Below are 20,368 nucleotides of genomic sequence, written 5' to 3'. Positions count from 1 at the left end.
GGAGCAAGAAGGAGTTAAGTGTAAGAAAGGAGAGAGAGCAAAGAATGGGCGGGGTGCATGGATGTATGTTGGGGGTGGTGTAGAATGAAGAAGAAGGAGAGAAGGAAGGATCTAGAGTGCAGCAGAAAAGAAAGAATTTTTCCCTCTCCATGCCTGGCTGCTACCTGACAAACAATCAAGAACCATAGAGCTGGGATCCTTCTGTTTGTCCCTCTAATGTATGGGAAGGTGGGTGAATCATCAGGGTTATGAATGCTACCATAAGACTTCACACAGTATATATTTGTGTCCCAAAGCAGAGCCCGGACCACAAGGCCCACACTGACTGCCTCTCTGTGGCAAACGTCACATATGTCCATCACCCACCCTATTTATTGCTCCTCCCTTCCAGAGGTGAACTTCCTCCATGAATTTCCCTTCCTGAAACTCATGATGGGAACCTCAGGCTGCCTGGAATACAAATTGGCACAGCTCAGGACATTCAGCTTAGCATGGGTTTTTCAGGCGAGACTTTTTCCCTATATGAGAGTCATGAGGCTGTCAAATGCTGTTATAAACTAGCAAGGTTGGGTTTGATCATGCAGTTAAGGTTCTAGCACTGCATAACTATCCAGGCTAAAAAGCTCATTTAAAAAGGGGAACTTAGAGGAAAATTCTTTTTTTAGAAAGGGAAATCTGGCTTGGACTTGGGTTATAGACTCCTTTTTTGAGTACAAATTCTGTAGTAACAAGATATTAACTGTCATCATCTTTTGAACTGGTCACTCAAGGAAAAAACTGACATGCTTCAAAAGCAAACATGCTGTATCATAGTTGTTGCAATGAGTAGAAAAAGGGGTGTATCATATACGATAGTGTTTCCTTTCTCATAGCCAGTTAAATATTATCTCTATTATCTCTACCAGGAATACTTTATGGCCAACCACAAATTAGAGTAAGCTAGTAAAGAATGTTGATTTTTATTGACTATATTTTCTGTGGAACACAGGCTACAGTGCTAGATGAAGACAGGGAGGAAAGAAGGCTGATAAAAAACATATTTGTGGACTGTACTGACAATAATTTCTATTTATCAGTAAAATTTCCCAAAGTGATAAAGATTCCCTTTACCTCTTGGGATCCATGCTTAGATCCTCTACTATTGTTTAAACACTCTATAAATTACTTATGGCACCCTCTTCTTTTCAGAGTTGCTTTAAAGCTCGTCTTAACACAAAACACAGGAAATGAAGTAATAGTTTTCATATAAGACTATTAAAAAAAAGAGAGAGGCCTAAGAATTTGTCTAGTTTAATTTTCTTTCTTTCATTTTTTTTTTTTTTGAGACAGGGTCTTGCTTTGTTACCCAGGCTGGAGTGCACTGATGAGATCACAGCTCACTGCAGGCTTGATCTCTTGGGCTCAAACAATCCTCCAACCTCAGCCTCCCAAGCAGCTGGGACTATAGGTGCACACCACCACACCTGGCTAATTTGTGCATTTTTTGTAAAGACAGGGTGACATCATATTGCCCAGGCTGGCATCTAGTTTAATTTTCTACTGAGGAATCTGAGGTCCAAACAGGAGAGAAATAAAAAGGATAAGAGTGATTGTCCCTCTATTTTTTTCTGATTACTAGTATAATATTCATGTGGAAATTTTGGAAAGCAGAGAAAAATGTAAAAAGGCAGGGGATCCTTTTATATTCTTAATACAAAGGCAACCACTGTCAAAATATTGGCAGATTTTCTTCTGTCCTTTTTCCCAAATAGTATTATTTTCAATACTGAAGGTATTATTTCCAGTATATGCAACTTTATGTCTTGTTTTTAAAAAAATGTTCACATATCATAAGCATGTTCCCATAAATGTTAGCAAAAACCCCTGGTAATCATTTTCAACAACTGCATTATATTTTATCCAATGAATACACCATGCTTTATTTAACCATTCCTCTAATGTGAGACAAATTTAAGTTGTTAATAACTTTTTACTCTCCTAAAAAATGCTATGATGATATCTGCCTGCAAATTATGGAGTAATTACAGAGTATTCTCCCCTCAGATAAATTCCTAAAAGGGAAATCACTGGAATAAAAAATATAAAGCATATGGGCGAAAATCCCAATTTAAACCACGGTATCTCTTTTGTCTACATGACTTTCTAAGCACATGCAGAAACTCTACATGTAGTGGAGCCCAGATTAGGCATATGGCCCCACTCCCTAGCAAGGCATCAATAGCCCTTCATTTCCATGGTATCCTAAGTGCATCACTGAAAGTGGAAGTAGGGTGAGATTTAACAGGTCATGTAGGCCATTTCCTATAAGCAGGATGTCCTAAAGAGCTTTTCAGATTGCACACTGGATTTGTTAAAAAGGGGAAGAGATTTATAGAGCCAAATAATTTATCATCATTGACAGTAATGTCTTGTCAGAATAATGCCCTGTCAGATTTTGTGCTGACAAAGATTTATGAATCTATCAACTGGTAAAATTTTCCCTCCTTGCTAGTGAGCATGATCTAGAACATTAGTTTCTCTTCAGCTTTCTTTAGCTTTAGCCTAGTGATCTTTCATTTGACAAGTATCCACAAATTATACTTATTCCTGGCTAGAAAGGGCTCCCAGGAGCCTTGGTGTGTGGGGCATATTTTGGGATCTAAATAGGAAACTAGGTCTAGAATTGGTAATTTCCCCAGTCCTCCATAGAATAACAAGACAGAAAAGTCAGTTACCATTACTAACTTATCCAAAGGGAATGCTTTAAAAAATAGTAAAGGAAATTTCTGCCTATCAAGAGCCATAAAAATGCAAAAACCACTACAATTCCTCATGTGACTTAAGGAACTCCTTTGACTCTGTGGCTTTTACCTCTCTATCAGATTCTTAATGTCTTTACCTTTCAAATAATATTTGGTTGATTAAAAACTGCCTGAGGTGAACATTTTTAGGTATGGAGTTAAAATTATTTCTGAAGCAACATTTTCAAAATTTAAAAATTGCTCTGGCCAGACAGTGACAATAGAAGAATGTGAAGTGTGAAGAGTGGCCATTGAGATGTGCTCTTAGGTACCCAAAATTGAAACATTTCAATCCTTTCTCTAACTTTTCTGATCACTATGCCTATTAAAGATAGCAGCTATAGCCCTGGGACACATTTGAACTAAGTAACTGTGATTACCAAATGCTGCAACTTCAATAATATTTAACAGAGAGATGCTTATTGATATGCCATGGCCAGACACAGTTTGGTTTCAAGGTTCACTGATTAATATTTTTGCAATTTCATGCCTGCTATAGTTTGGATATGGTTTATTTGCCTCCACCAAAATGCATGTTGAAATCTGATTCCCAATGTGGTGTTTTTAGGAGGTGGGGCCTAGTAGGAGGTGTTTGGGTCACAGGGGTGAAACTTTCATAAATGGTTGGTGCCATTCTTGCAGTAGTGAGTTCTCTTCTGAGAACTTAGTTTCCAAGACAGCGGGCTGTTAGAAAGCGAGGATCTCCTGTTTGGTCCTCCCTCTTGCCTGTGTCTGTTCTCCTTTGATCTTCTCTGCCATGTTATGATGCAGCACAGAAGCCTTTGCCAGAAGCCAGGACCATGTCCTTGAACCTCCCAGGCTGCGGAACAGTAAGCTAAGTAAACCTCCTTTCTTTATAAGTTACTAGCCTCACGTACTCTGTTATAGCAACACAAAATGGACAAAGACAATGCCCCAATACAATGAACTTCAGAAGCTGGAAAATGAAAAAGCTCAAGCAAACATGTCAATATATTAGGTGCCATAGAGGATGCCAATGAAGGCTTTTCTGGTTGTTTTAAATTGTCTCAAACAGAAATGGCATAAGAGTTACACTGGGGGAAATTTCCCATATAAAAACCACCATTTTATGGCAGCCCTAAACACTTACCCTTTCCTGGGACATTTCATAGTGGAGGTGAAGGGCTGTGGGGTCCCAATCCACAGCAATATAGGCATTTCCAATGAAAGCTCTGTCTTCCCCACAATCAATTTTACACCCTCTGCAAAATCTAAAAAGGGGGGAAAGATCCACAGAGGAAGAAATAATTATGAAGGAATTTAAATTTTCTTAATAAAAAATATTCTCCCTTCCTACTTTTCTGCTTTCCTCTTGGGCCTCACAATTTGTCATGGGCTTCTAACTTCAGACTCTGATAAATGTAGGGATACTTATTAATAATTATTATCATTTCAGGGAATCATGCTTTTCACTTTTCAAGTCTTTATTTTTACAAAGTACTTGGTAACCATCTGTTAATCACAGGAAGATGTGAACTTTATGGCAAACAAATGACATGGGAATTGACTGTTTGAGATACTACAGCATGCAAGAAATTCCAAATTCAGTTATTTAATGCTCTGAGGTAGGACAATTTATCTAGTATAACACCTAGCTCCTTCTTTGTAAAATGGCAGTTTAAACAAATGCATATAAAAGTTTACAGAGGCTGGGCATGGTCGTTCATGCCTGTAATCTCAGCAGTTTGGGAGGCCTAGGTGGGTGGATCACCTGAGGTCAGGAGTTCGAGACCAGTCTGACCAACATAGTGAAACCCTGTCTCTACTAAAACTACAAAAATTAGCCAGGCACGGTGGTGGGAACCTATAATCCCAGCTCCTTGGGAGGCTGAGGCAGGAGAATTGCTTGAACCTGGGAGGCGGAGGTTGCAGTGAGCCGAGGTCATACCACTGCACTCCAGCCTGGGCGACAGAGTGAGACTATGTTTCAAAAAAAAAAAAAGTTTATAGAGTTGCAGCGGTAGGGTGGGAGATGGGGTAGGGGAGGAGGATATAATAAAGTCATGGTTCCAATGCCTACTTTATTAATATTATTATTATTTTTCTTGAGATGGAGCCTCGCTCTGTCATCCGGGCTGGAGTGCAGTGGCACGATCTGGGCTCACTGCCAGCTCCGCCTCCCGGGTTCAAGCAATTCTCCAGCCTCAGCCTTCCAAGTAGCTGGGACTACAGGTGCCCGCCACCATGCCTGGCTAACTTTTTGTATCTTTAGTAGAGACGGAGTTTCACCGTGTTAGCCAGGATGGTCTCGATCTCCTGACCTTATGATCTGCCCACCTCCGCCTCCCAAAGTGCTGTTATTACATGCGTGAGCCACCACGCCCGACCAATGCCTACTTTAGACTCAGTTTACTAAGTCTATTGCAGTTCTCTAAAGGTGGACTTTAGTATCATTAGGCACTTTCCCTGCTGTAACAGCAATGACCAATCAATCTCTGTAACTCTTTAAAAACCAAGAACAGATTTCCAGCAAAGTCTAGTAAAGACTAAGATTTACTGTGCTCAGAACTGGCAAACTTATTTATATTTAAGGAGAGGCTTGGCATGGTGGCTCACACATATAATCTCAGCACTTTGGGAGGCTGAAGTGGGTGGATCACCTGAGGTCAGGAGTTCGAGACCAGTCTAACATGGCGAAACCCCATTTCTACTAAAAATGCAAAAATTAGCTGAGTACAGTGGTGTGCACTTGTAGTCCCAGCTACTCGGGAGGCTAAGGCAGGAGAATTGCTTGAACCTGGGAGGCAGAGGTTGCAGTGAGCCAAGATTGAGCCACTGCACCCCAGCCTGGGCAACAGAGTGAGACTCCATCTCAGAACAAAACAAAACAAAAAAGGAGAGGTGAAGTTATAGAGTAATAAATGTTTATCACAAGCTATGAATTTGGTATGGACTGTAGTTTATAAAACCAGCTAAGTCTCAAAAGCAAAACTTATCTATTGACCTCAAAAGGAAGTGAAAAACATTTTTTGAGACAGAGTTTCACTCTTGTTGCCCAGGCTGGAGTGCAATGGCAAAAACTTGGCTCACTGCAACTTCCGCCTCCTGGGTTCAAGTGATTCTCCTGCCTCAGTCTCCCAAGTAGCTGGGATTACAGGCACGTATCACCACGCCCCACTAATTTTTGTATTTTTAGTAGAGATGGGGTGTTACCAGGTTAGGCTGGTCTCAAACTCCTGATCTCAGGTGATCCACCTGCCTCGGCTTCCCAAAGTGATGGGATTACAGGCGTGAGCCACCGTGCCCAGCCACAATTCTTAAGTTTCTCATTATTCACTATTTACTTCTCAAAATTGGAAATCTTAGGAAAACTGTATCATATCTAAAGCTGAAATTCTACTAATGTAATTCTTTTGCAGGTCACTTTACCTATACTCTGGGCACCAAGCACAGGAGTTCCCATCTTTCTGCACAACTCGTAGAGTGAATGGATATTGACAGCCGATACTGTCATCATGGAAAGAGAAGAGAACAAAAAGAGTGTAAGAAGCATTTCTGGTTCGAGGTCCAACTCCTTTTCATCTTCTCTTGAAGTAATCCTAGGAAGGGGCATTTGCCACAGCAGTATGCTCATGTTGACAGCTCAACATTACTTACCCTAATCCATTAGCTGCAGCCCAGTACCAAATACACTCTGGCTTCCCATCCTCTATCTGGGCTTACAGAAGGGTAGACATACGACTGCCAGATGTCTCTAAGGGAGCCATGTGGCCCATGAAAATTTTACAAGATAAGCTAATCATGAAATCAAATACCAATTATCCTTCAGCCTTAATTCTATCAGAGGATTTAATTCACATTAAACTAAAATAATTAGATCTTTCCATGACAAGAACACTGACACACTGCAGAAAGCTGTATATTTAGAAGTCTTCTTGAATCAGAATCGCTGATGTGGTACATGCTAAGTACTGCCTTAACTACTCAGAGTTATAAGCTACATACCATTTTTGGAGTAACTTCTTTTTTTTTTAGTATACTTTAAGTTTTAGGGTACATGTGCACAACGTGCAGGTTAGTTACATATGTATACATGTGCCATGTTGGTGTGCTGCACCCATCTCACACCAGTTAGAATGGCGATCATTAAAAAGTCAGGAAACAACAGGTGCTGGAGAGGATGTGGAGAAATAGGAACACTTTTACACTGTTGGTGGGACTGTAAACTAGTTCAACCATTGTGGAAGTCAGTGTGGCGATTCCTCAGGGATCTAGAACTAGAAATACCATTTGACCTAGCAATCCCATTACTGGGTATATACCCAAAGGATTATAAATCATGCTGCTCTAAAGACACATGCACACGTATGTTTTATCGCGGCACTATTCACAATAGCAAAGACTTGGAACCAAGCCAAATGTCCAACAACGATAGACTGGATTGAGAAAATGTGGCGCATATACACCATGGAGTAACTTCTTTTAACTGCCAATGATTATGTCAAGATGGCCCTGTGGATTTTCCAACTTTTAAAAAAATTTACTCATCCTTGCCCTAACAAGGAGCAGTGCAACAATTTATACGTATTATTGAAACATAAGCTGTACACCTTAGATGCATGTAAAATTCCTACTTGTCAATTATAGTTCAATAAAGCTGGGGGTGGGGGAGAAGGAAGCAATGCAAGGAATATAACATAAGAGTGGCATACTTTACAGCTCATCTGGCAACTGATAGGAGTTATTACATGGGCTATTAAAGGTAATGAAACCATGATAAAGAGTCACTGTAAGGGCAAAAGTGAGAATCACATCTGGCATAGGAGTTCCCATCTTTCTGCATAACTCATCCAGTGAATGATCACTGATAGACTGTACTGTCTAGTACCATGTCCAACTCAGGCCAGCAATAAATGAGGAATCAAAAGAAAGATAACAGGATAAAACAACCGAGTAGCACTCTCACAGAAAGCTGTGCAGCACTTCTCTTCCAAAAATTTCTTTTACCTTTTGCTCTAACTGAATGAAGCCTGGCTTTCTTGAGAATCCTGCTCCCCCTGCAGACTTTTTCCATTTTTCTTTTTGAGATGGGGTATCACTCTTGTTGCCCAGGCTGGAGTGCAATGGCATGATTATGGCTCACAGCAGCCTCCACCTTCCTGGGCTCAGGTGATCCTCCCACATCAGCCTCCCAAGTAGCTAGGATTACAGGCATGCACCACCATACCTGGCTAATGTTTACATTTTTTGTAAAGATGGCATTTTGCCATGTTGTCCAGCCTGGACTTGAACTCCTGGGCTCAAGTGATCCTCCTGCCTCAGCCTCCTAAAGTGCTGGGATTACAGGCTTGAGTCACCACACACTACTCTCTGCACTTTTTTTTCCAATACATTCCAGAACCTGGAGGTAAAATAGATCTCTTCCTTATTCCTATGCCACTTGTACATGATCTCTTCTTCCTTCCTTTTCTAAAACATTCCAGCTTTTTTGTAACATGTGCTACTGAATTATGCCACCGGCTATTCCTCCTTGGAAGGTACATATCTTCTTTACTCACTAAAGATTGTAGCACCCAGTTCACTGTGTTTTTTCTCCACCACTTCTCCTGTTATTATCCTTGGTGACATCAACATCAATGCAATTAATACAACAGTAACTTGGTCTTCTCTCTTCCAACAATAACTTCCCCCACCCCATATGTAAACCCTCTCCAAATGTCATATTCTAGACTTTGTGAATACAAACTTTTCTGCCTCCAAAATCTCAATTCCCAGTATCCTACTTTGCAACCACAACCTCCTATCTTTTTAGGTTACTTACTTATTCAAACATCCCTATTCTAATGATTCTTTCACCCAAGAGAAACCTCCAGTCACTGCCCTGAAATCCTCACTTGACTCTTTACCCACTGTCCCTGAAAATAATCACTCTTCTACATAGACCCTTAATTCCAGGATTTTGTCCATTTCATCTAAAATTTCCAATTTATTGACATAAACACTCAAGAAGTTGAGAACTATACAATGAACACCCCATGTATTCATTACCCAACTCTAAAAATCATCAACTCCAGGCCACTCTTATTTCATCCATAACTTTACCAAGTACCACTAGAATCAGGTGAGAGCTACCATGCCTGGCTATCTTTTTTAATGTCCAAAGGACCATTCTCTGTTTAACCCACTCCAATCTCTACTCCTTTACCTATACTAAAATAGCTTTCACAAAGATCACCAAAGACCATGTTATCAAATCCAGTGGGCAATTCCCAGTCCTCTGTAGCATTTGAAACAACTATCACTCCTTTCTTGAAATACTTCCTTCACTTAACTCCTGGTTTTCTTCTTACATTATGGGCTGCTCCTTCTCAATCTCTCTCTCTCTCTCTCTCTCTCAACAGCGTCTTGCTCTGTCACCCAGGCTGGAGTACAGTGGTGTGATCTCAGCTCACTGCAACTTCCACCTCCAGGGTTGAAGCGATTCTCATGCCTCAGCCACCCAAGTAGCTGGGATAACAGGCATGTACCACCATGCCTGGCTAATTTTTTGCATTTTTAGTAGAGACAGGGTTTTGCCATGTTGGGCAGGTTGGTCTTCAACTCCTGGCCTCAACTGATCCTCCCACCTCGGCCTCCCGAAGTGCTGGGATTATAGGCATGAGCCACTGCACCCAGCCTCGATCTCTTTTGATGCTTTTTTTTCCCTTTTCAATCTCTAAATGTCGGAATGCATATGAACTCAGTTCAGAGTTCATGTATAGATCATGGGAATCTTCTCTATTTAAATCTCACTCTCTAAATGTCAATCATCTGGTCTCAGGGCCTTAAATACCACCTATTTGTTGATGACATTTATATTTATATCTCCAGCAGAGGACATTCATGTGAATTTCCCACTTGAATATATAATAGACTTCTTGAATTTAACTTCATTCCTGACTTTTCTTGCCAAAATCTGCTCCTTCCCCAGTTTTCCTTTTTCCATTAAATGGTACCACCATTCACAAACAATTGTTCAGGGTAAAAAGGCAGTCTGGGCCAGGTGCAGTGGCTCAGGCCTGTAATCCCACCACTTTGGGAGGCTGAGGTGGGATCATGAGGTCAGGAGATTGAAACCATCCTGGACAACATGGTGAAACCCTGTCTCTACTAAAAATACAAAAATTAGCCGAGTGTGGTGGCGTGCACCTGTACTCCCAGCTACTTGGGAGGCTGAGGCAGAAGAATTGCTTGAACCTGGGAGGCAGAAGTGCAGTGAGCCGAGATCATGCCACTGCACTCCAGCCTGGTGACAGGGCAAGACTCCATTCCCCACCCCCCCACAAAAAAAAGAAGTCAGCCTGGATTCCTCTTTCCCTATACTCCACATCCAATTCATTAGCAAGTCCTGGGAAAAGCCCTCATCTAGAAGCTCTTTCATTCAATTACTTGACTTCAAATTTAATCTTGTCCAACTTTCATCTTTACTAAACACAACATTCGTTAACTAAACTGCTTATCTATTATTTGCAGTTTTCCTTTAGGATTTATTTAAATCTTAAAATAAATATTCTAAATAATTATTTATTTAAATAACTTATTTTGGCCGGGCGTGATGGCTCATTCCTGTAATCCCAGCACTTTGGGAGGCTGAGGCGGGCAGATCACTGGAGGTCAGGAGTTTGAGACCAGCCTGGCCAACCTGGTGAAACCCTGCCTGTACTAAAAATACAAAAACTAGGCAGGCATGGTGGTGGGCACCTGTAATCTCAGTGACTCAGGAGGCTGAGGCAGGAGAATCGCTTGAACCCGGGAGGTGGAGGTTGCATTGAGCCAAGATCATGCCACTGCACTCCAGCCTGGGTGACACAATGAGACTCCATCTCAAAAAAATACAAAATAAAAATAAATAAATAATTTATTTAAATAAAGATTTATTTAAATCTTTAAATTTAAATCTGCCCAGGTGTGGTGGCTCACACCTATAATACCAGTACTTTGGGAGGCCGAGGTACTGGTATTGATCACTTGAGGCCAGGAGTTCGAGATCAGCCTGGCCAACATGGTGAAACCCTGCCTCTACTAAAAATACAAAAATTAGCTGGGTGTGGTTGGAAGCCTCTGTAATTCCAGCTACTCAGGTGTCTGAGGTGTAAGAATCACTTGAACCTGGAGGCAGAGTTTGCAGTGAACCAAAATCACACCACTGCATTCCAGCCCGGGTGACAAATTAAGACTCTGTCTCAAAAAAAAAAAAAAAAAAAAGATGTATTTATCCTAAGCCCTACCCTAATCATCAAAAGACCCCATATCATAACAAATAAGTAAAGAACTTTTTTTAGTTACCATAAAACAGAACTCTCATTTGTACCATGATGGTAAGAAAATGATCTACAGGCTGGGTGCGGTGGCTCATGCCTGTAATCCCAGCACTTTGGGAGGCTGAGGCAGGCGGATCACCTGAGGTTGGGAATTTGAGACCAGCCTGACCAACATGGAGAAACTCCATCTCTACCAAAAAAGACAAAATTAGCCAGGCATGGTGGTGCATGCCTGTAATCCCAGCTACTCAGGAGGCTGAGGCAGGAGAATCATTTGAACCCGGGAGGTGGAGGTTGCAGTGAGCCAGGATCATGCCATTGCACTCCAACCTGGGCAACAAGAGGAGAACTCTGTCGTAAAGAAAAGAAAAGAAAAGAAAAGAAAAGAAAAGAAAATGATCTACAATTTGATTGAGATAAAAATAAGACATCATCACAATCCCAAAAATTATTCAGAGTAAATGCATTTACTCATCAAATAGAACAGTGGTAGGAAAAAGGGAAAGAAAACAGAAAATGTTAATTATTTTAATCTAGATTTATGAAATTACTTCACATTAAAATGACATGCTAAGGGAAAAAGAAAAAAGAATGACATGGTATGGAAATAATCCAACAGAATTATTTTTTGTATCATGAGACTTTTTCAGAGTTCATTTATGCAGTTACTCTCATCCTGAATTTCAGAGGACTGAGATTATACAAATTTTCTGGTGAATTCATACTCTCTACTTTTGCAACACAGAAGACAAGGATATTACTTGAAGCATTAGCAGGACGAATCCAGGCAAAAGATTAGAGAATGGAAGGATTATTAGACACTAGAATGTTTGGCAAAAGGAAGCTGTATCATCTCTCCTACTCCAAATATCAAACCAAATGGTTGAATTGTATGCTCTCCGAGTGGTTCTTCCAAGAGTGATTAAGTTGACATAGGCTGGGTCGTATCAGTCATGTAGAATTCATATAAATTATTTTTCTAGAGTTTGGAAACCACAGGTTAAGATGGATCCCCTGAACTCACCGATCCTGGGCATGATTACTAGCTTCCTGAGGTGGGAGTGGGCTCGCTAACCAGGATACTTGCATCCAAACCGCATCATATAGGTCTTTCTTCCGGGTATGTACAGTACATGGAACAATCAATGGCATTCCAAAGAGGCTGGGGCTATTCTCCTGAGGTGACAGGAAATACAGTTCTTTCCTCATCTGTATGTATAAACGAGAATAGAGAGTTGAGAAGACAGGCCTCTGATTCCTCCCTTTAGTTCTTCTAACCCTGCCAATGACAGGCATTATCACCGTTTCAGATTAGTCACTATCACATTCTTCTCTATGTTTATAAAACCATCTTTATTGACACAAAGAGAACAGTTATGGTGGAGTCATTAAAAGCGCTGAGGTATTGTCAGTTTTAGAATCGTTGTCTATTCTAACAAACTTGGGTTTCAGCAATTAATATATTCAAACCACAGTTTTCTCTGATAAACATTTCTCACATACACTGAATCACATGTAAAAACTAGTAATAGCTTCATAGCTAAAGGCTTTTAAACAATTAAGACTCTTTCTTTCTCCAGACAATATGCCAGTAAGCTTGGTGTGGTGGCTCATGCCTGTAATCCCAGCACTTTGGGAGGCTGAGGCAAGAGGATCCCTTGAGCCCAGGAGTTTGAGATCAGAATGGGCAATGTAGGGAGACCCCATCTCTATAAAGAAATAAATACAATTAGCTGGGCATGGCGGCATGTGTCTGTAGTCTCAGCTATACAGGAGGCTGAGGTGAGAGGATTGCTTGAGACTGGCGAGTTGAGGGTACAGTGAGCTGTGATTGTGCCACTACACTCCAGCCTGGAAGGTAGAGTGAGACCTGTCTCAAAAAAGAAAAAGAAATGAAAAGATGCCAGTGGAAAAAAAAAAAAAAGACTCTCTCAACTATAGTTTTCTAGGGATAAGCTGTTGATAGTGGTTGTTGGAGTTGCAATTCCCAAAGTTTTGGAGATTTCTGAAACCTAGTAATACTATTTTGTAGCAAGCTTATCCACCTTCCTAAAAGCAGTTAAGTGATTTTAATCTTTTTTTGTTTCTGTTTTTTAAATACAGAATAGGATAAAAGTAAGGTAAAGTTTTTAAAAATTTGCTTTGAGTATGTTAAAGAGATATTTATGATATTCCTTAATATAGAGATACTGCACAGAATTATCCTGGAAATGGCTGTTTAATAAACATTTAGTATAATGGAATGGTTGGTGGGAGTGGCAGGTTATCCAAAGCTGCTGAACCTTTGAACATTTAATTCCCTAAGAAGTTTGGTATTTATTGAGTAGTTAGAAAAGCTAAATCAACAACTTGTCAACTCACTAGGGGTTAAGTTAGCTAGTTTCTAAGTAAAAAGACCCTTCTTTATTCAGATTATTAAGCATTTTATTTTGTCATTTTCATTTAAGCTTAAATACATAATTTTAAGACCGTATTTCATATGCTACTATTATTATAAGACCCAGAGAAATCCAGACAGAATTCAGTACAAATATTTTATAAAATTTTAAAACATAGCTAAACCCACACAATTTTCATCCTCTCATTAAGGAACTTCTCCTAGTGCCCTAGGGCCCATAATTTCTCAGTTACTACCGAGATAAATTCTACTCCCAGTTATTAACATGGTTAGAAATTCTCCCTTCCTCACAAAGGTAACCATTATTCTAAATGTTACGGTAATCACTTTCTTGCTTTTCTTTACAGTTTTATATCCTATGTAGAAGTCAATAAACACTAGATTTCATTTTCCATGTTTTAAAAGTTTTTATATTTATAAATAGAATTACTTAATTTTTTTGTTTGTTTGTTTTTTGAAACAGGGTCTAGCTCTGTCGTCCAGGCTGGAGCACAGTGGTGTGATCTCAGCTTGCTGCAACCTCCACTTTCTGGGCTTGAGAGATTCTCTTGCCTCAGCCTCCCAAGTAGCTGGGACTACAGGTGTGTGGCACCACGCCAGCTAATTTCTGTATTTTCTGTAGAGATGGGGTTTCACCATGTTGCCCAGGCTGGTCTTAAACTCCTGGGCTCAAGCAATCGGCCCACCTCAGCCTCCCAAAATGCTGAGATTACAGGTGTGAGCCACTGTGCCTAGCCTAATTCTTTTTTCTCTGGCTTCTTTCCATCAACATTAGGTTTATGAGATTCATTTATACTGGATATAACTACAAGTCCATTCATTTTCATTCCTGTATAATGTTCTATTATCTTAATATATCTTAACTTCCCAATCCCTTCTACAACTAATGGACATGTAATGTGTTCATTTTGGGGCTACTATAGATAACGCTGCTATGAATATTCTTGTACATATCTCCTGGTACACATATCTTTTGGGTGGATACCTACAGGTAGAACTGCTTATCTTTAACTAGAAAATTGTATTCCAAAGTAGTTGTATTAATTTATATTCTCATCAGCATGAGAGTTCCTGTTGCTCTACTTAGCAACCCTGCCAGTCTGTTTAATTTTACCTGTTCAGGTGAGTGCACTGATATCATAATATTGTTTTAATTTACATTACACTGATTACTAGTGTCGTTGATCACTTTTTTTTTTTTTTGAGATGGAGTCTCGCTCTGTTGCCCAGCCTGGAATGCAATGGCATAATCTCGGCCCACTGCAACCTCTACCTCTGGGGTTCAAGCGATTCTCCTGCCTCAGCCTAGCGAGTAGCTGGGACTATATTCGCCCACCACCACACCCAGTTAATTTTTGTATTTTTAGTAGAGACGGAGTTTCACCATATTGGCCAGGCTGGTCTTGAACTCCTGACCTTGTGACCCATCCATCTCGGCCTCTCAAAGTGCTGGGATTATAGGCCTGAGCCACCACACCCGGCCAGGTTATCAATTTTAATGAAGTCCAATTTAATCTTTTCTTTTATACGAGTAGTGTCAGGAATATATTCACCATTATTATCTTCCAAGGGCTGTTTCATTGTTTTGCTTTCAAATTTAGCTCTGTAGACCACCTGGAATTGTGGTGAAAGGAAGGTGCCAAGTTTCATATGGATATCTAATTGTCCCAGCACCACCTGCTGAGAAAACTGTCTTTCTCTCACCACCCTGCAATGTTATCTTTGTTATAAATCAGGTGTTCATACATTTGTGAACTGGTTTCTGGACTCTCTATTCTATCCCAATGGTCTATTTGTCTTTTCTTGTACCAATATGACATTAAGTATCATATCTTTGTGAAATAAATCTTGATATCTGGATGATATCTAATCTTGATGATATCCTCATACCTTATTCTTTTTCGAGAGTATCTTGGTTATTCCTGATGCTTTGTATTTCCACATGTGAGAATCAGCTTATAAACTCACACACCACACACACACACACACACACGAACACATGCAGACTTTGCATTTTTATTGGGATTGTGCAATATGTCATCTGTAGATTAGTTTGTAGAGAACTGATATCTTAAAATATCGAGTCTTCTAATCCATGAACATGGTTTACTCCTTCCAATATTTAAGTCTTCTTTAACTCCTATCAATATTTTATTTTCTATATAGATGTCTTATGTGTCATTTTTAAAGTTTATTCCTAGGTACTTAATTTTTCTCAGCATTTAATTTTTTTGATACTAAGATAAATAGTATCTGTAGTTGAGTTGAATGGTAGCCTCTAAAACAGTATATCCATGTTGTAACCCCTGGAACCAGTAAATGTGACCTAGTTTGGTAAAAGGATGTTTGTAGATATAATTAAGTTGAGGATGTCAAGATGAGATCATCCTGGATTATCTGGGTGGGCCCTAAATTCAATGACAAGTATCCTTATCAGAGAAAGACAGAGAGAAGGCCATATGAAGAGGCAGGGATTGCAGTTATGCAGTCACAAGCCAAAGAATGCCTGAAGCCACCAGAGGTTAGAAGAGACAAGAAAGCATTCTCTCCTAGAACATTTGGAGGAAGCCCCCACCCTACTGAAACCTTGGTTTCAGACTTCTGGCCTCCAGAAGGTGAAAGAATAAATTTCTGGGCCGGGTGCAGTGGCTCACACCTGTAAACCCAGCACTTTGGGAGGGTGAGGCAGGCAGATCACGAGGTCAGGTCAAGACCATCCTGGCCAAAATGGTGAAACCCCATCTCTACTAAAAATACAAAAATTAGCCAGGCATGGTAGCATGCACCTGTAGTCCCAGCTACTTGGGAAGCTGAGGCAGGAGAATTGCTTGAACCCAGGAGACAGAGGCTACAGTGAGCCGAGATTGTGCCACTGCACTCCAGCCTGGGTGACACAGCGAGATTCCATAAAAAAAAAAAAGAATGTATTTCTGTTGTTTAAAGCCACCAAATTTATGATAATTTGCTATAACAGTCCTAAGAAACCAATACAGTACCTTTTTTACAATTTCATTTTCTCTTGTTGCTGCTATACAATCGATTTACTTGATCTAGAAACCCTGCTTTCCTTTACTTTATTTTATTTACTTATTTTATTTATTTATTTATTTTTTTAGAGGGAGTGTCACTCTTATCACCCACGCTGGAGTGCAATGGCACGATCTCGGCTCACAGCAACCTCCACCTCCCAGGTTCAAGCAATTCTCCTGCCTCAGCCTCCTGAGTAGCTGGGACTACAGGTGTGTGACACCATGCCTGGCTGATTGTTTTATTTTTAATAGAGATGGAGTTTCACCATATTGGCCAGGCTGGTCTCAAACTCCTGACCTCATGATCCACCCACCTCGGCCTCCCAAAGTGCTGGGATTACAGGCATGAGCCACTGTGCCTGGCCTTTCCTTTCCTTTACAAAATTAGGACACTAAAGTCCAAAGAGCTCAATCAGCTATCTAGTGGCAGAATTAGAACTAAAACCTAGGTGGCTAAATTCCTAGTTCAGCACCCTTTCTACTCTACCAAGTTGCCACTATACCTGGAGACTACCTCTTTAACAATTATCCACTGACCACAGTTTTCAAACCTTCCTTTTTCTTTTTTACCAAAGAGTGAACCTTTAATGCAATAGTTATATATTAGACTATCAAGAGAGGAATTATGCACAACTTGATTTTGCCCAAGAACGTTCTTGTGTCCTCTAAGAAACAAAAAAAAAAAACCCAAAACAAAAAACTTTTCCAAAGCCATCCGCATTTATGTGGCAGTGAAGATGTACATACCTACATAAACACACAGGAAACATAAATTTTGTGTGTGTTGGTTTTTGTTTTTTTCTAATTTTTTAGAGACAAGGTCTCACTTATTGCCCAAGTTGGAGTGGAGTGGTTATTTACAGGTGTGAGCATTGTAGCATATTATAGCTTCAAAATCCTGTCCTCAAGGGTTCCTCCTAAACATGTCTGGCTTAGGAGATACTTTTTGTTTTTTTTTTTTTGAGACAAAGTCTCGCTTTACCACCCAGGCTGGAGTGCTGTGGCACGATCTTCGCTCACTGCAACCTCCGCCTCCGGGGTTCAAGCAATTCTCCTGCCTCAGCCTCTCAAGTAGCTGAAACTACAGGCACACGCCATCATGCCCAGCTAATTTTTGTATTTTTAGTAGAGATGGGGTTTCACCATGTTGGCCAGGCTGTTCTTGAAATCCTGACCTCAGGTGATCCACCTGCTTCAGCCTCCCAAAGTGCTGGGATTACAGGTGTGAGCCACTGCACCCGGCCATTTTCTTTCTTTCTTTTCTTTTTCTTTTTTTGAGACAGGGTCTTGCCCAGGCTGGAATGCAGTGGTGCAAGCAAGCATGGCTCACTGCAGCTTTGACCTCCTAGTCTCAAGTGATCCTCCTGCCTCAGCCTCCAGAGTAGTTGAGACTATAGGCCCACACCATCATGGCTGCTTAGTTTAAAAATTTTTTTTTTTTTTGGTAGAGACGAGGTCTCACTATGTTGCCCAGGCTAGCCTTGAACTCCTGAGCTAAGGTGATCCCCCTGCTTCAGCCTCCCAAAGTGTTGGGATTACAGGTGTGAGCCACTGCACCTGGCCAGGAGACACAAATTTTTCAAGAAAGTAGTACTCAGATGCACTGACTATCCTGTTGCCTCTTAATATATGGATGAGGAATGTCATTTCATACATTAGCCATCATGAGTAATACTAAATCCTGGCTCTGATCACTTATATTAGCATATATAATACATTGAAAATGCATTCATAGCAACAGATTTTGAGGACAGGATAAAAAAGTAAAAAAATAAAATTTGTAAAAGTATTAAATTTTAAAAAATTAAAGAAAAAAAGAGAAGAAAATGCATTCAACGATGTTGCAAAGACAGAAAATGGCTATTTCACAAATGACACTAGCAAGACTGGCAGTGAGTTGCCTAACATTTAACTAACCATTTTTCGGTGGACTGCAATGAGGTAACCTGTAAAGGGGCCGTCAGGAAGAGATGGCATGTGACCATTAACTATTCCATTTGTGAAGTTCTTCTCAGTTCCACATGGCACAACAGCGTTTGGCATTCCACTGGGGACGAATATTGGTCGGGGTAGGTCCCCATTGGTAGTTAGGGTGGATGTTCCATTTGTAGATGGTGAAGAGAAGAAATCTACAAATTCAAAGATAAGTACAGCATCGTAAGCTTGTGGTATTTTCATTTTTGCTCTTTTCTCAAGTATCCTGAGGACCAGAGACAGTGTACTCTCTTAACACAGGGCAGGGAGAAATCATAGTATAAATAACTCTAGATTTATTGGAAGATTTTAATTTCCAGTTTTACTTCCTTAACTCACACTTTTGACCAAATGAAAAGGAAAGAGTAACTGCTGGAAACTCTTAAGCAGAATTTTTGCAGAAACCTGTATCAGCACCATGTTGTAGCACACAAACAGTTCTACCACTTGTTTTCTTTTCCTTCTCTTCACCTTTGAAGACACTGTCCAATACGGTAAACTCTACCCAGATGTTACATTTAAAATTTAAATTAGGCTGGATGAGGCAGCTCACATTTGTAATCCTAGCACTTTGGGAGGCTGAGGTAGCAGATCCCTTGAGCCCAGGAGCTAGTGATCAGCCCAGGAAACATGGTGAAAACCCATCTCTACAAAAGATACACCACAGCTGGGCATGGTGGTACACATTTGTAGTTCCAGCTTCTTGGGAGGCTGAGGTGGGAGGATTGCTCCAGCCCATAAGGCAGAGGCTGCAGTGAGCCAAGATGATGCCACTGCACTCCAGGCTGGGTGACAGTGAGACCCTTTCTCAAAATAAATAAATAAAATAAAATAAAAATTAAAAATGCATTATTCTCAGTCACACTAGCCACATCTCGAGTGCTTAACAGTCCACGTGACTGGTGGATACTATATTGGATGGCAAAGATCACAGAAGTTCCCACCACTGCAGAATTCTATTGGACAGTGATGTTCTAAATTAAAACTAAAATTAGATCATCCACCAACTCACCGTCAGGACTATCTACCTACTACACATCAATGAGGGGAGCCTCATAAAGCCCTTTGTAGTTGGGGAATTAGCCTAATTGACCTAATTGTAAGTAACATAAAGAATAGACAAAGCATACTAGCGGTTAAAAGGACTCAGTGAGTGACCACATTAAATTACATATAATATTGGATTTCTTTCCAGCTATATCTATTTTTTATATTTTCTGGTAGTATGTTCCTCTCATACTAGCTGTTGCCATGTTAGTATTAGATAAAAGTTCAAAGAGATCTGAATTCCAAGAGTATGTTAGCTAACAACTACCTATCTAACTGAAGTCACTTGGGTTCTCTAAATTTTAGGTTTCTCATCTAAAAAATGTGGAATAATCAGTAAGGTTTCCCTTGGGTTCCAAAACTCTTCTGCTATAATATCCTCTGCATGAACAAATATAACAAAGATGACAACTCTTAGACAAATATTTAAAGGTGCAATCATGAGAAGGAGTTCTAGTTCTATCTTACCTGTCTGTGTTGGACTAGAAGCTGAAATTGGAGATGCAGGGACAGGAATTTCAAATGCACACAAAAATCCACTCACTGAGAGTCCTACTTTTTGGTTGTCCTGAGGAAAGTTCTACAGAAACAGCAGCAAGATGAGAAGGGGGGGATGTTTCAGATAAAAAGGAAAAGTTCTCTCTCTAATGTGTTTCAAAAGAATGTCTTAGGTGCTTTCATCCGTAAAACCAACGAGATGATTGAATAATTTTTCAACTACATAAAGGATGAATGCTTGATAAAAATAACTGAAAACTAACCTCAATTGTTGAACTATTATCTCTTTTCACAGGAAGAAGTGTGTTGTATATGACTGACTTCTTCAGTTTTGTCCTTTGTTTCAGGGATCTAAATTCCAACCCTCAGACACCCCATTTT

At 40.2% G+C, this 20,368-nt stretch overlaps 1 protein-coding gene across 8 annotated transcripts in view; it reads right to left on the bottom strand.

The window, feature by feature from the left end:
* Positions 1 to 20,368, bottom strand: part of LOC129051019 (ubiquitin carboxyl-terminal hydrolase 6-like) — a 59,506-nt gene that overhangs the window by 19,604 nt on the left and 19,534 nt on the right. For 7 of the 8 annotated variants that reach the window (XR_010138078.1, XM_063718409.1, XM_063718410.1 and 4 more), the window contains 5 exons: positions 19,958 to 20,069; positions 18,386 to 18,597; positions 12,066 to 12,250; positions 6,171 to 6,248; positions 3,892 to 4,012 (listed from right to left, as the gene is read on the bottom strand). Coding sequence is in view for 7 of the 8 variants with exons in the window: in XM_063718409.1 (XP_063574479.1) it covers positions 3,892 to 4,012; positions 6,171 to 6,248; positions 12,066 to 12,250; positions 18,386 to 18,597; positions 19,958 to 20,069 (708 nt within the window). In the remaining variant the exon portion in view is untranslated. Of the gene's footprint in view, positions 1 to 576; positions 3,601 to 3,891; positions 4,013 to 6,170; positions 6,249 to 12,065; positions 12,251 to 18,385; positions 18,598 to 19,957; positions 20,070 to 20,368 lie in introns of those variants that run through there. The other variant, XM_063718415.1, reaches the window with a different exon arrangement.

The sequence above is a fragment of the Pongo abelii genome, chromosome 19 (assembly GCF_028885655.2).
Source record: "Pongo abelii isolate AG06213 chromosome 19, NHGRI_mPonAbe1-v2.0_pri, whole genome shotgun sequence".
In the NCBI taxonomy this organism is placed as follows: Eukaryota; Metazoa; Chordata; class Mammalia; order Primates; family Hominidae; genus Pongo; species Pongo abelii.
Note: the sequence above shows the minus strand (reverse complement) of the source record. Positions and strands in the feature narration are given on the sequence as shown.